Genomic DNA, 14670 nt, shown 5'->3' with positions numbered 1-14670 from the left:
GGTGAAGTGTCCTGAAAGTGTGGTATGATTTTTTTTTCCCTCTTCTTTTAGGTCTGTTAATAAACTTCTTTATATTCTTTCAAGTTTGGTGCCTGCTTTGCTTTTCTCCTAATTCTTATCTCACAGAAGGTAAACAGTAATGAGTATTTTGGACCAAACCACTACACTAAATTGGTGTTTCTGCCTGGTTACAAACCAAACCCGCTACACTAATATAATTTGGACTATAAATGTTATTATCATTGTAATAAAAATACAAGAATATAATTCTATCCTATTTATTTCAGCTACTAATAATTCTCTGATTAGATTATCTTTAACAAGACCAACGATATATTCTTCCCAGTCCGCCTGTAAGGTGTGTTTCCTTTTGATCATAGCAAGATTTGTAATGTGACAAATTGATGGCTGTTGGAGCAACCTGCCTCACAGCTTGGATGTAACAAGTTGGTAACAAATGAGGTGTGCTTTCAGGAGTGACTTTTGTTTGCATTTGGCACCTCTGAGCTGCTGGACTGTGAGATCTGTGGAAGTAGAGGTTTGGGTTTGGACTGTTTCCTCCCGAGTGCATCTCTGACCTGTGATGGCTGCGTTGAGGACCCAAAGTTCAGCCCACTCAAAAAAGACACTCAGCAGAAGAATTTGAACTCTGTAACTCTTTTCAGGTTCAGAGCTCCTCCAGGTCTGAGGTTGCCAATCTGTCCTCATTACTGATTGATCACACCCTGTGTGTACATAAAGTGCAAACACAACACTCCCTGCTTCTCCAGTCAGGTTTTACCTGTGTTGCATGTGACAGTCCATGCAGGGGCTGACGAGTGGCTGAAATCCTAGAGGCCATCCTCATTTTGTCCTTAGGTTTTTGTAAGCATCTCGGTACACAGTGAGTGGGCTGGTGGTGCCAAGGGCTGTGGACATCCCTGGTCTCTGTTCTCAGCCATCACTTCACTTCAATATACCCACCTACAAACTATAGATAAAAATACTTCCTGTCTCTTGGCAAAGGTCATTCAGCTTAATGTCTCTTAGTAAAAGTCCTGAAATACTTAGCTGAGAGAAGCACTTCTTAGTAATGGGATGTAGGTAAGGTTTCATTAGGGGAAAACTGGTGCCTTAATGGTCTCTGACAAGTTAAAGCAAATTCCAGGGATTCTTTTTCCTGGCACTAGTGATGTTCTCACTGGAAATCATCACCTTCTCCAATTCATTAGGTAGTCAGTTGTTGAAACAGAAGGAAAAACAAAGGCAAAGAGTTAAACTGAGCCTGTAATTTTTTTTTCCATTTAAATAAATATAAGTTTTTCTCCTTAGCACCAAAAAAGACACTGTTATTAGCATGGCTCAGAAGTGAATTTTTAAATTTTTGCAATGAAGATGCAGCAGCTGGTGTCTACTATGTAGAAATAATTGATCAAAATACAGAACACAACACACAAGTGCAATCAGACACGCTTTATTTTAAATTCTTATTACACTGTATTTATAAAATGTCTGGAATAGAAAGCAGGTTTATATGCAAGAGCACAAAATGGATAATTTTATTAGAAGATGTAGACCTTGGTAAGACTGCTTAATTACCTAACAGGGATTGTCACCTGGCACTGGCAACACACTGTTCAGTCTCTTCAACCCCACAGGACTTATATGGGAGACTTTGACATTGCAAAGTTTCTAATGTGGTCATATAAGCTGTATAAAATGAAGGTGTGTCCATGTCTGAAGTGAAAGCCCCCAAAAGCCTGGTTTCCTGGATCCTGGGGTACTCCCAGAGTATATGAGGTGGTATGAATTTTTGCTTTGTTCCCCACATTTCAGTAAAAAGAGCAGCTGCATTTCTCCTCTCCCAAGACTTTAACAGCTGATTGTAGGTTTTGCAGGAGGTACCATGGGCAATGTGTAGCAACAAGAGGAGCAGAAGGGAAGGCATCTCCCTTGCTTTTCACCACCAAATGACACGGCCATACAGTAAAGCCCCAGTGTTCAAAGAGCAAGAGGTTTCTTTTAAGTTTAGAAGCTCAGCTGGCTCCCCTGTGCTGTTAATACCCAATATGCTCTTACGGACACTGTGGCCAGAGGGGAGGAGTTGCTGCAGCTTGTGTAAGTTTCTGACTCTCAGGATACATCTTTATTCCCTTCCCAGATGAGTTTCTATCCTTCTGTATTCTTGGGGTTACTCATGTTACAGATCTTCGTTCTGCTTTAGCCATGATTCTTGGAAACTTTCAGGCATGTTTTAGTCTAAACTCATACCGATATTTTCAGTCTCACCCAGCTCCAGTGCAGGGTATTGGCTAGGCTTGTGGGACTGTCAGGAGAAGACCCTCAGGCTCCCTGCTCCACTCTGCTCTCCTTCATCCCATTTGCCAGCCTGGACTGCTGTGGGACAGCAAACACCCCTGACATACTCATGGGAAATGGGTCTACAGGGTGGGCTCAGGAGAGAAAAAAAGGCAGAGAAGGGTGAGGAGAGAACATATCATACACAAGAGATATGACCAGCAAATGCAGGTTTTGTGTGATAAACTCTGAGCAGAGGCAGAAAAACTCTGGATTTTCATCCAGCAAAGTAGAGGAACAACATATCAACAGCATACGGGGTGGGATGAGGCTATGAAGCGAGTATGTGTGGGTGCCTGCACACATGAAAGAGGAGGAGAAACAGCATAGGGAAGCTGCAAGATGAAACAAGGGGCTGAGAATATTCTGGAGATAAAACATCCTGAGAGATGCTTCCAGCAAAGTGAGCTCTCCATGAACCAGAACACTATTAATTTGTAAGATAAAGCAGACCCTTTAGCTAGAAATACCTTTTTCTATTGCAGCCTGAATGATCTACCATAGCTCTGTGTAATTCAGTCTAAGAATTTATAACACTGGGTTATTTTTTTTCTTCCCTTTTCAGTGAAATATCAGGCCTTAATTAAAACTAAAGTTCAGATTACTGTGGCGAATGGAGCTTTTCAAATTCCCTTGCAGCACTAATGCCGAGGACCATAAATACAAGTGAACTACAGGAATAATATGACCTAGAATTGCCTTTAATTACATGTATCTAATTTTGAATCACTTGGCATCCAGGTGCTTTCTTTATGCTCTTCCCAGTCATACCAATTAGTTTGCTTTATCAAATTTTTTCAGCACAAGGATGACAAAAATAACAATAAGCAGATTCATACCTCTCCCTCAGCCACCCCATACCATGATAGTTTGAAATACAGCTAAATGAGAGAAGAAGGCAGCACCTTGGCTCATGGTTTCTGAATCTGGACATTCAGCTCACCATACACGTGCCTCAAAGCATCACAACTCAGGCTTGCAATCAGCTTTCGTAAACCTGGTCTCATTGGGATGCATTTTATTTCCCAGGTCAATGTAGAGTTCATCGGGATTCTCCTGAATAAAAAAAGAAAAGTTTCAATATTGTGGTCAGTCAGCCAATGCTCTCAGCCTAACACACAACTGAAGAAACTGAAGGTGGATAGTATAACATGTCTCAAATCTTTTATCTCATCCTCATAAGTGTTATATAAATTACTCTCTTATCTTCTATTCCTCAGAACTGACCCTGCTAAAGTCTTGTCTAGCCTTTCCTCCAAGCTAATTTTAAATTTGTGAAATGAATCCATTTTCTTCTGCTTTCTGTCACTTCCTCTCATGATCACTTTCAGAATGACCTTCTTTATAGCTAACATATATATTTTCTAATTTATCATTCAATTTTTCCTGTTTACTATAGCCTATAGCCTGATGGTGATTCCTTAAATGGTTAAATAAGTCCTTGCTATGAAGTGTCCAGGTCATTCCCTGTGAACCCTATGCAGGGCTGATGAGATGCTGAACCCCTCTGCCATTCCTACCCTGAACCACCCTGCCACAGGGGTAACATCAGCAGATCTCTTCAGCAGCCACTTCAGATGACTTCTTCATGTCCATACAAACAAGACAAAGTATTCTTGGGAGTCCTGCTGGTGGTTACTCTTTTACATTATTTATGACTCCTGATAACTCATATATAAAACAACAGTATTCTCCACTGCTCTTGATTTTCAATTTTTCTTTTTGCTACAATTAAGATGCATGGACAGCCTCAGGTATTGGGTTTCTGTGTTTTCTCAGTGCTTTCACAAGGTTTTCTGTGCAGATTTTGAAGGCTGATATTTTTTGATTGATTGATTGATTGTGTTTGGGGGATGCTGGGATACAACTGCTCCAAAGGAACCAATGGACAAAGTAGTGTAGTGGGGAGCTATTTATGACAATGAATGATTTTTTCCTCAGCATTAAATAAGAGGGTTATGAGTTCAAGCAGTGTTCTTACCTCATGTGGCTACAGTGTCCTGAAAACAACTGAACAAAGTGAGAGCAAAGCAAGCCTGTAAATCAGTAACTGTTTCAAATTCTCATCTGGTAGGATTTGGTTCTCAGGTGCCATGTCCTATGTCAGGGTCAGGACAGAAATGTCTGCCCAGGCTTAGCACAAGCTGCCACAAGACAAGAAACCTTAATTAGCTCTAAATGAGCTAGCCTGGAATCCTCCCACCTGAGTATTTTCTTCAGTGCAAGCCTGCCCCTGGTAAAATGACAGGTATTCCAGCTCCTTAGAGGTTACCTTAGATATCTCTACATGGCACTGCATTGCATTTTGCATATACAGATAGAGGTACCTTGGGGCATGTACCCAGTTTTAGAAAAAACAAGCAGAGGAAGGTCATATTTTTGATGTGAGCATGTGCAGACTACTTCCAGCAAGTGTTTTCCCTCTTTTTATTTTTGTTCTCAATGAGAGAGGTTCTGTTCCCCTCGGCTGGCTGGCTTGCATCCACCAGATGCCCCCTAAAATGGCATCATGATAAAACAATGACTTCAAATGCTGAAGAAGGTAAAATATCTTTTAGAGTTTATGGGAATTATCTGCAAGGAATTATCTGAATGGAAAGTGAAGAAGTTATTCTACAAGTCTGCTGTGCCGACTTCTTGAGCACTTCTTGAGCAGTTGGGGGGCCAGATTCTCTAAGGATTAATGTTTTTAGGCCACAGCTTTGCAGTGCTCCAGTGAGAGAGGGTAGCACTATCATCCTTGTTTTCTAGTGCTATCATCTCAGTACATATATATACGTGTGAGTGTATATATATGTGTATGTGTGTGTGTGTGTGTGTGTGCACATGCAGGAAGACAATAGCTGTGCTGGGAAACCAAACCTACCTTTTCCTGCCTCTCTACTGTTCTAAAACAAGTTGCTTCTCACTACAAATGCTAATACTAGCTTAGCTTTGACATATAGAAACACCCAAAATGGCTTACCTGCTAGTGTGAAAGTATGCTTGGCTATAATCCTTTTAGTGCTATCCATCACTGCCTGGTTAATTCTCATTTGTCATGCAAAGACTATGCCCCACGTAGGAATTGCTGCTGCCACAGGCTTTTCCATAACTCATGCTCCTCATCTGTCTGAGCCTAATAACTAAATATCAATATCTATATCGATATATAGACGTTATGAATGGTCAAGACTGAAGCCCCCAGGCCGTTACATTGCCAGAGTAATGTTGTATCAGCTGGGTCACACATGACCAGTTTTGTGGAGCTGCTCAAGTGATACAGAAAAGCTACCTTAAAAGTACACAGAGGTCAAAAAACCTTTCCCCACAAAGAACTGTAATAGCTCCACCCCATATGAAACAGTCCCTGGTAAACAGGGAAATGTTGGAAGGGTGGGGAAAGCCTAGAATGTGTTTAATTCTCTTTGCAAATGGGGTAAAGCTACCCTGATCTGATTTTCCTGGGAGAGAACTCAGTGATGAATGATTCTGTATAATATGCTGAGCCATCACCACACTGGAGCCATTTATCACTTTGAATGCATGGAGACAAATGTGATTATTATTTAAATAAACTACAACTGCCCCTTGCTCTGTCCTCTGTGTGTATCACCTGCATCCTACATTCATCTCAGAGAAGTCAAATCTTAAAATGACTAAGCTGATCCATTTCCATTTTAAATGTTGCCAAGGGCATTACTGAAAAGGGGAAAACATGGTGACTCTAAGGAAAATGACGTGTGTTCCATGAGTCATTTTTCTCCCGTAACTCTTGTGCCTTTGATGCACCTGATAATTTCTGCATCCTTGAAGGTGAGGGCAGTCCACAGCAGCTTTTGGATCAAAAAGGATGCAGAACAACAGGGGAGGCTGGCACGGCTGGGCAGCAATGATGGCTATTGCTACAACTTGTGTAACTCTTGTGGACCATGCTGAGTCATGCTCAGCAGCACCTGTGACATACCATGTGCACAAAGCAAACACAGTATGTTGCCCTTTCACAGTCATTTTTCTATCAGCTCCACTCTGGAGATTGGTTCTGATCTTTTTATCCTTGTCCCAGGCGTAGTCAGGCTCAGGCCTCCCCTGCCGGCTGCAGAGGATGCTGACAATTTATGAAGCTGCTGAAGCACTGGCAATTTTTCAAACTCCTTTTGCACACACCTGGGGACCATCAGCTCAGGTAATGATAGATACTAAGCCCAGACAGATAGATGCCCAGGAGTAAGCAATAGCCTCAAAATTTTCCAAGTTTCTCCGTTATATACCCTTGGCTAATGCTAAGATCATAACACTGAACTCAAATGGAAAGAGGATTTACAACTTGCTTAGCGTAGGGGTATCATGGTGTCAGCGTGATGTGTGACGCTGAGAATAATGAAGGTGGCTTTCCTTTTCCTCAGGTCTGGGAGTGCCCTGTGCTGGGAACACACCTGTATGCCAGGGCAGCCCTGTGCAGTGGAGCTACTGGGGGGAGCTGTGTGCTCACACACATGCCACAGTTATGCCAGCAGGCTCTGCAAACAACACACATTTTGTGTCTTGACATAAGCTTGAAAAGATCATCTGAGGTACCTGAACCTCTTGTATAATCATGATTAACATGAGCGGAGAAAAGCCCTTTCCGAAAAACAGCACAGGACTCAATTTGCACACGCTGAGTGAGCGGCAGTAAACACTTCAAGCGTAGGATAAATCTTCCTCTCTGTGATAGCGGCTTGTAGGTGCTATTGTCAAGTGCTAAAAATAATGTAATACAGTGAAAAAGTAAACTTGGGCTATGCTAGCAGCTACCTACAAACACTACCCATTCCTCCAACCCTGGTACTGAACAGATGAAATGCTCTCACAATCTCTCTGGATAGCCCGACTTCTACTGACTGTTGAGACCTATAGCTCCCCTGTGTATTGGATTTTAAAGTACAGAGAGAGTGTTTGAATTAAATTACTCAGCACAGCATCAGTTAAGTGTCTCCTGTGAGCTCCTACTGTGAGCAGGCAGGGGACAAACTCCCAGCTGGTTGTGCTTTCTTCCCTACCCGAACTGCTTTTTTATTGTTCTCAGCACACCAGGTCCCTCGAGGCGGAGTGTGACGTTCTCCAGGGTTTGTTTCAGAGGATTGGTGAATTCTACAATCACGGACGTTTCTTTACCAGCTACCAGTTCACCTTTGGTCTGCAAGACAAGGAAAGGATAATGCACCAGAAACTCCTAATAACAGATACACAGTACTGGCAAGGCAGAAGAATGGAGCACACAGAGAAACAGCATGAGGCAAAGGAAGCTGAGTGAGAAGAAAATTGTTGGCTGGGCTCATAGGTACCACTGCGCATTTTTCCACCCATTGTAATTTTCCCTCAAACCACATGGCAGATCAAGAGGCAGGCCCTCATTTCCATAGAAAACCAGAAATCTGCATGGACAGCTCTGGAGCTGACGGCCCAACTGGGGGTGAGTCCAGCTGAGGGGGCCTCTCTCCCAGACTCTGCCCCCCTCCTCAGGCTCCTCAGCAGCACTGAAGTGATCTGCTCAGGACATAAGCTCCAGAGGAGATCCTAAGTTAGAAACAGTAGGCTACAGTGGTTGCACCCTCAAAAATGTCGTGCCCATCTTCCCCTTGCTTTTGCATTCTCTTCTCATGCTCTGAAGGCTTTATAACCCTGCATGTGTGCTCTATGGAGGCCTGAAGGCCAGTTTTCCTCCAAACCCTATGTAAGCAAAAGAGCAGTACATTTTGCACTGGAAAATAGTAAACCTCCAAACAAATGTGTTTTTAAACAAAGGCTACATGTATGGGGATTTGGGGTTCTCCACCCTCCTGAAAATTCAACATTTCTCACAGAATATATGTATTTGTTTTGCTCAGGAAAGGGTTTTCAACTTATGGCTGGCAGATCTGCCAGCCCACTTCATGGCCCACCAACTGATCTAAAGGGCCTTGAGAATGGTAACTAAGAAGAACAAGTATCTTGTCAATAAATTTAAAGTGGTGTTTTAAGGAAGTATGACATTTGCAAAAAGCTGCATAGACTCTGGTCTAAGGGATTGCTCTGTGCCAAAAAACAATGAAATGACTGGAGTACAGGAGGAGATACATCTAAGCTCTCAACAGCATTTGACCATCTGAATGTGCGAAAGGAAATCAGTGGCATTTTTGGAAGTCTTGGCCCGATTAGAGATCTTCTATCCTCCTTATTTCAATTGACCATTTAAGATCACTGGGTGTGCTTCAAAATCATCCCAAAGTCTCACATGCAGCTGAGACCATGATATGTATTTGCTGATCCTATTTTTGTGACCTGGTCTCAAGGTTAGAATATGGTGTAATTTCCTCAGTTGTTGAGTCTGACAATCTGCTTAGATCAACAGAGAAAGATCAAAGGTGTATCCAAAGACATGAGGGAGATACATTTTTCATTCTTCTTTCTCACTCTCACATTAAGAAATTTGGTCTGCCAGTCACGTTCACTGAACAAACTTGACAAGAAAACTAAACAGATAAACTTTCTCAAATTTCTTTAAAAAGCAATAAATCAACATTTCCTCTATCAATACATGCTCACACATGCACACACACACATCTTAAAAAATCCAGCTTTTAAAATTTCAGTGTATTTTCATATATCACAAAGAAACAGAAAAGAGAGAAACTTAGTTTGACTAGAAAACACAGGTTTTGGACAACAGCCTATCCTATATGCTAAAAATCCTTTCTTCAGGACAGCAGGGAGGATAAATTATTTTGAAGTTGAACATCTGAGATGATGTATAAGACGCTCTGTTTAAGAATTGAATTGAAAGAATTCTTTACTTTTAAAATTTGGGTTTTGAAGATAGGTATTTGAAGTAGAGTTTATCTGTCTTGTCTACGTCCTCTCTAGAATGCTCAGTAAACCAAAACCATTTTGTTTAAAAATGCAATTACCTGATCAGAACATCATGGTATTTCTGAAGACCATGAAACCGAGTAGATTTTTTAGCAAATTTTGCCATAGTTTTGATCCATGTTTTTTAAAAAGCTTTTTCTGCATAAGGCTGCAGTTGCTACATAAATTATTATATGGAAACCTGAGCACTGGTTCAAGTAAATATATAGAGGGGAAAAGTTGGATAAACTTAGATTTTTTTTTGAGGTCCTAAGTTTACAAAGCTGTATTCATGCTTATATAAAGCTTCCTGAACAGGTGTTCTGATTTTTTTTTTCTAGTGTTAGGAAAAAAGCAGATCCAAATTCCATCGTTGAAAGCAGATGAATGTTTGGTGCTTATGAAAACTGCAATTTATTTGGACGCTCAGTTATGAACTGAGAAGTTTAAATCCCCGCCTTGTCTTTGCCATACAACACATGCTCCTTGTAGTATCACAAGCATTACTTTTCTCCATTTTCGTGGGTACCACACCACTGTCTGCAGAAATGCTTCAGCTTTCAGGGTACACCACTGACAGTACAGTCAGAGTGGCAGCAAAGCACTGAAATCCTAAGACATTGTCCCAAATCAATGCTGCCCATTGAAGTTTGGAGAAGCTTTCCAGAATACCTGCAGAAGCTCTCCCAGCAAAATCACTTCAACAGCAGTGTTCCTCACTCTTCAGCAAGAGGCCACTGTGCTGTGCTGATTTAAATAGCATAGACTTTTGAAGTAGTTAAAGAACTTGAGTGAGTAATCTCTCTTACCCTTTGAGTGTCTTCAGCTCTCTCAGATCTTTTCGCCTCTTTCCTCCACTGAGATCACTGCAGTATTTACTACCAGTGCCTCTGTCTGGCTGTCTTTTCAGTGTAGGGACACTCAGTACATTATATAATGCACCCGTACACCCTCACACACTCCAGCTAGCCACTGCTCTGTAAGGTCTCTGCTAGACACTCCAATGTGCACACACACACATACACTCTTCCACCCCACGATTCAGCATGACAGCCTTGTAGAGAACAGCCATCCCTTCCACCACACCCTTGAGCTACCTTGATCCGCAGGGTGGGAATTTCCAGGACTATCGCCTTCTGCATGGCCAGAATCTTCCCCGTTTCATTGATCCGTGCAGTCACAAAGAAATGAAAGGAGGCTTGCTCCAGCAGGTCACTCATGTACTCACTCGATTTGATCACAATGTCAAAAGAGCTGGCTGAGGGGAGACACAGGAAAGAAAAAAGTCATCTGAAGCAATCTAATCACTAACTGTTCCTCCCATCATGGCCAGTGCCAGTTACACGAGTACCTTGGAAAAAAGGTGAACTATGAGTCAAAGAACGGCTTTGATCTTTTTCCCCTAAACTAACTTCATTTCTTTACTTAACCATATTCCCTCTAATTTTTCCCTCTTTCCATTTAGGCTGTGAGCTCCCAGGGCCAAGGGTGGGGTTTATGCACAGCCTTTGCCCAGTACCCTCAGCATGGGCCCAGGTGACTGTTGAAGGTTTCTAGGTGCTACCACAAAATAAGTGAGAAGGAAGGCTGGAAACACATATCTACTGGGCACAAAGGTCCAAACCAGCTTTTGAGTGTCATTCCTGTAAATGTTTGCTATTTCACTTTATTCCTGTGTTTTCTTTGCCTTTCTTCTTGGCACAGGGATGCCACCAGAGCAGCAACTTGGGGATGTGAACCCATGCAGGCTATCTGGGAGATCACCTGCTCTCCAGGACATGAATGGATGTCTGCCTTTGTTCTACACTGGACTTGCCTGTGAAATTTAGCAAGAAGGTCTTCCTGTCACCAGCATGCCCTCCAGAGAGCGTTCACATGCTCTCTGACAATAATTATTGGAAGGAACAAGTCCCTGTAGGCTAGACAGTTGAGAAGCAGGGAATCATTAATTTTAACTATATTGAACTGCAATTCCCAGGCCAACAATGGTGTGAGAATTTGGTGCAGAGAATCAAACCTGCTAACGAACTGACCAGGAAAAATATATAGACCTGGAGCTCTTCTCTCTATAAACATTCATTATAACTGTAGTAAACACATCAAGATCTCCCATCTGCTACCTATGATGATTACTGTTATCCATTATTTGTATTGTATTTGTGACATACACTGTAAACACTGAGATAATTGAACTCAGTTGGGTAAATGACATTCACCCCTTTTCACTCTTTTGATCCACTCACATCAAAACCAGTTCCTTGATTTGGTTTCAAAGCTATTCCCTTGGTGGCCACCTGACCTGGATTTACTAGGCCAGCCTTAAATTGACTTGATGTGCTCCTTCTTCCTCCCTCTCACTTTTTATCTTGTGTAAAAGAATTTCCCATAATACCCTTAACTGTAAATTATAAATCAGGCAAGGTATTTCTCATCTGAGAATTAAATAAGTAAATAATTAGTTACAAACCAAGAGAAATTTACTTTACAATGGAAGAAAAGACAAACTCTTCTGTTTCAATTTAATCACTGCAGGGAAAAAAAAAGAATAGACTTCCATTGCCTTAGCACTGGTTGTGCTGGTAAGTTGCCAGTACCACTTACTGCATCTGGGAAAGCCAAGGGAGACACAACACTGAGTTGCCTTACAGTCTTTTAAAAAAAAAGAGAAAACTAAATATAACTCAGTAGATGCAAGAGCACCTTTGAAGGCACTGGAAGATTTAAGCTATTGAAATCCTCAAAGATGTTTTCAACCCACACAATTCCTTTAATCATTATTCTGAAAAACATTCATTCGTTTCCTGTTTAAAAACTTAGTTTGCTTCATTCTTTTAGTAGTACGGGCTGGAAGAATGCCTTCAATGCATCTTTATTGCATTGTAATTCTTTGTAATTCTTTGCTACTTCTGTATATATACATACACATATATATACACATATACACACACATGTATTTACATATATACATACATACATATATAGAGATATACACACACACGTGTATACACACAAGTGTACACGCACATATACACATGCACACATATACACACACACATGTTTCTTGCCCTGAACAAAGCTTACAAATCCTGCTTGGGTGCCTCAGAAAGTACTCTCCCACTACACCCCTGACAGAGTGTTCTCATGCACTTGCAGATAATCACACTGCCTCCCTTCACACTGCCCACCTGCTCAGACACTATTCCTGATTCCACACGTACTTCTTTCCAAGGAAAAGGTGAAAGAATTCATGCTCAAATTTCATGTATCACCTTCAGAAATGGTGTAATTTGTGAGGAGTTTTTGTCCTATTGCAGGACAGAGTGCCCCACAAGTTGATGACTGTAGTTCAGATATAAGCAAGTTTCCACCTTGAAAAGTGGGAATAACGTTAAAAATGTCTCATTGGCCAGAAGCAGTGATGGGGACTTACTCTTGGTACACATACATAAAAATACATGTTCTGTTCTTTCAGGTGCCTCTCCCCAGTCTGTGTTCACTCAGCATCACTTGATTCAGAGTTTCCTGCACAATTTCAAGAAGCTTTTTTCAAAGCATTTACTTGAATTAGAAAAAATGAATTATGATGCTCAGTGATGTTTAAACATCTATTCATTTCATTTCTTTCAGAGATGAGCCAGGTGACCCTCAAAGCACTGCAGAAGCTGTATATTAGGTAGTAATACCCTACACAGACCTTTGATGCAAGAGCAGACATAAATAAGTCCTGGAACCAAGCACAAATCACAGCCAGAAAATGTAGCAGGTATTTGCACTTCTCCTACAAGATGACTGAATTTTCCCTCATCAAAGAAGCCATACAGAATTTAGACCAAGGCTATTGAAACTGAATTTTTTTGCTGTACCTATTCAAGTCTCCAAAAGTTTTGCAGTATCTGATGTAAGTCACTATAAACCCTCACACTGTGTTTTGATAGCATATGTTGGAACAACTCAGTGCCCATTTCCAGGCCCCCTGCAAATGATCCAGGGAGTTAGAAAGAATCAGCAAGCAGCTCTCAGGGCTTTGTTACAGACCAGAGGAAGAAGTTTTATTAACCTTCACCAGTAGATCCTTATCAGTGGACTTCTATTTTCTGCAGAATATATTTCAGCTCCAAATAAAATGTGCAGTTTCAGATGAGGTTCAAAGTTAGGAAGAAAGCAGAGGTGGGCTTTTTTGTGGCCTGATAGGAATGGTGATCCCATGGAGGCATCTCACTGAGACAAAACTCGCCCTCTTTGAGGAAAGAGGGTTCACAGTGTCTCTTGAGCTGGGATGAGGTAGACAAGACAGAAAGCTCAGAGGTCAGCCAGGGTTGCTGCGATGCAGCAGCAGACCCAGCTCAGGAGGCCCATCCTTCGGGGTCCCAAAGTCCTGCCCTTCCTGCTGCGCTCAGAAAGATTGATTTGCCCAGTAGCAGTGCCTAGAAGGCAAAGTCATGGCTGCTGACTCTCTGAGCAGGGAACTCAAGTGGAGGATCCTCTACTTCGCCTCTGTAAGACAACGTTCTCATTACTTTTGCTGAGCTGGAAATACTGACCAAGGACACAGGCCTGTCAGGAGAACAAGTGATTGGCAATCAGTTGTTGCTTGAGCCTGCTAGGTAGCACTTGGAAGTACAGCAGGCCCTAAATACACTGCAGCTGCAATGGCTGACAGGAAACAGATAGATTATGTCCAAGTTAAAAAAGGAGAACATCCCTCTTCTCTACTTTGAGCAGTGCAAAAACCTGCCCACAGCCTCCTGAGTTAGTCTGCCAGGAACTGCTTCTCTGATGAGAAGTGGGAGGCATGATCTCCCTAGCACATTCCAGAGGGCACTAGGAAAAGTGAATGCTGTAACTGTAAAGATAACTCACCTTTGGGTTTCCTGCCCAGCTGACAAATGTCTCTGTTCTATCATGGCATATTCTCATTATATATAAACCTTTTAGATCACTGTAAATACAAAATCCTGAATCACACAGTCCTCCAAAGCCAGGTATTCACTTGAATCTACTCGGAACTTGTCAGCTTCTACCAGATAAGACAAAAAATTCGCCTTTTTGTCTCTGTACATGACACCCTGTGGAACTAGAACTTCCCCTTCACTTGCTGAGATGCTGCTAGGAAAATAAAGGAATTCAAAGGAAAAACAATACCTTGCATCTTAATACCTGTGCTCCTTTGCTTTCTTTTGTACTAAATAAGAAAAATTAACAATTCCCAGACATGCAGCTTGGCGTAAAAGAGCATTACGCAGGGAGAAACAGCCTGAAGAAAACAGCCTCAACTTTAAATGATCCTGGTATCCTGCCCAAAATAGGGACTGGATCCTTCTGATACCCAATAGAATATCCTACCCATAGCTACTAGAATTGACTCTACCCATGGGTGGAAAAATTGGTGACAGTTAATAACACAGGAAAAACCTAGCAGTTAATAACACATAAAACAACTATGCAAGTCTTACATGAAGAGGGTTGCAGTTTTGCACTGAAAGA

At 41.7% G+C, this 14670-nt stretch overlaps 1 protein-coding gene and 1 long non-coding RNA gene across 5 annotated transcripts in view; one reads left to right on the top strand and one right to left on the bottom strand.

The window, feature by feature from the left end:
- LOC108449791 overlaps positions 1-14670 on the top strand; it is a 16271-nt gene that overhangs the window by 330 nt on the left and 1271 nt on the right. Inside the window, exon 2 of the long non-coding RNA XR_001866088.1 lies at positions 12484-12488. This is a non-coding gene — a long non-coding RNA (uncharacterized LOC108449791). The remainder of the gene's footprint in view (positions 1-12483; positions 12489-14670) is intronic.
- F13A1 (coagulation factor XIII A chain) overlaps positions 1438-14670 on the bottom strand; it is a 191889-nt gene continuing 178656 nt past the window's right edge. For all 4 annotated transcript variants that reach the window (XM_017746922.1, XM_017746923.1, XM_017746921.1 and 1 more), the window contains 4 exons: positions 14640-14670; positions 10284-10444; positions 7359-7495; positions 1438-3393 (listed from right to left, as the gene is read on the bottom strand). In XM_017746922.1, coding sequence (XP_017602411.1) covers positions 3249-3393; positions 7359-7495; positions 10284-10444; positions 14640-14670 — 474 coding nt within the window. In that variant the 3' untranslated portion in view covers positions 1438-3248. The remainder of the gene's footprint in view (positions 3394-7358; positions 7496-10283; positions 10445-14639) is intronic.

Source organism: Corvus brachyrhynchos, unplaced genomic scaffold (assembly GCF_000691975.1).
Source record: "Corvus brachyrhynchos isolate BGI_N302 unplaced genomic scaffold, ASM69197v1 scaffold100, whole genome shotgun sequence".
NCBI classification, from domain to species: domain Eukaryota; kingdom Metazoa; phylum Chordata; class Aves; order Passeriformes; family Corvidae; genus Corvus; species Corvus brachyrhynchos.
The sequence above is the reverse complement of the archived record's forward strand: the minus strand, read 5'-3'. Positions and strand labels throughout refer to the sequence as shown.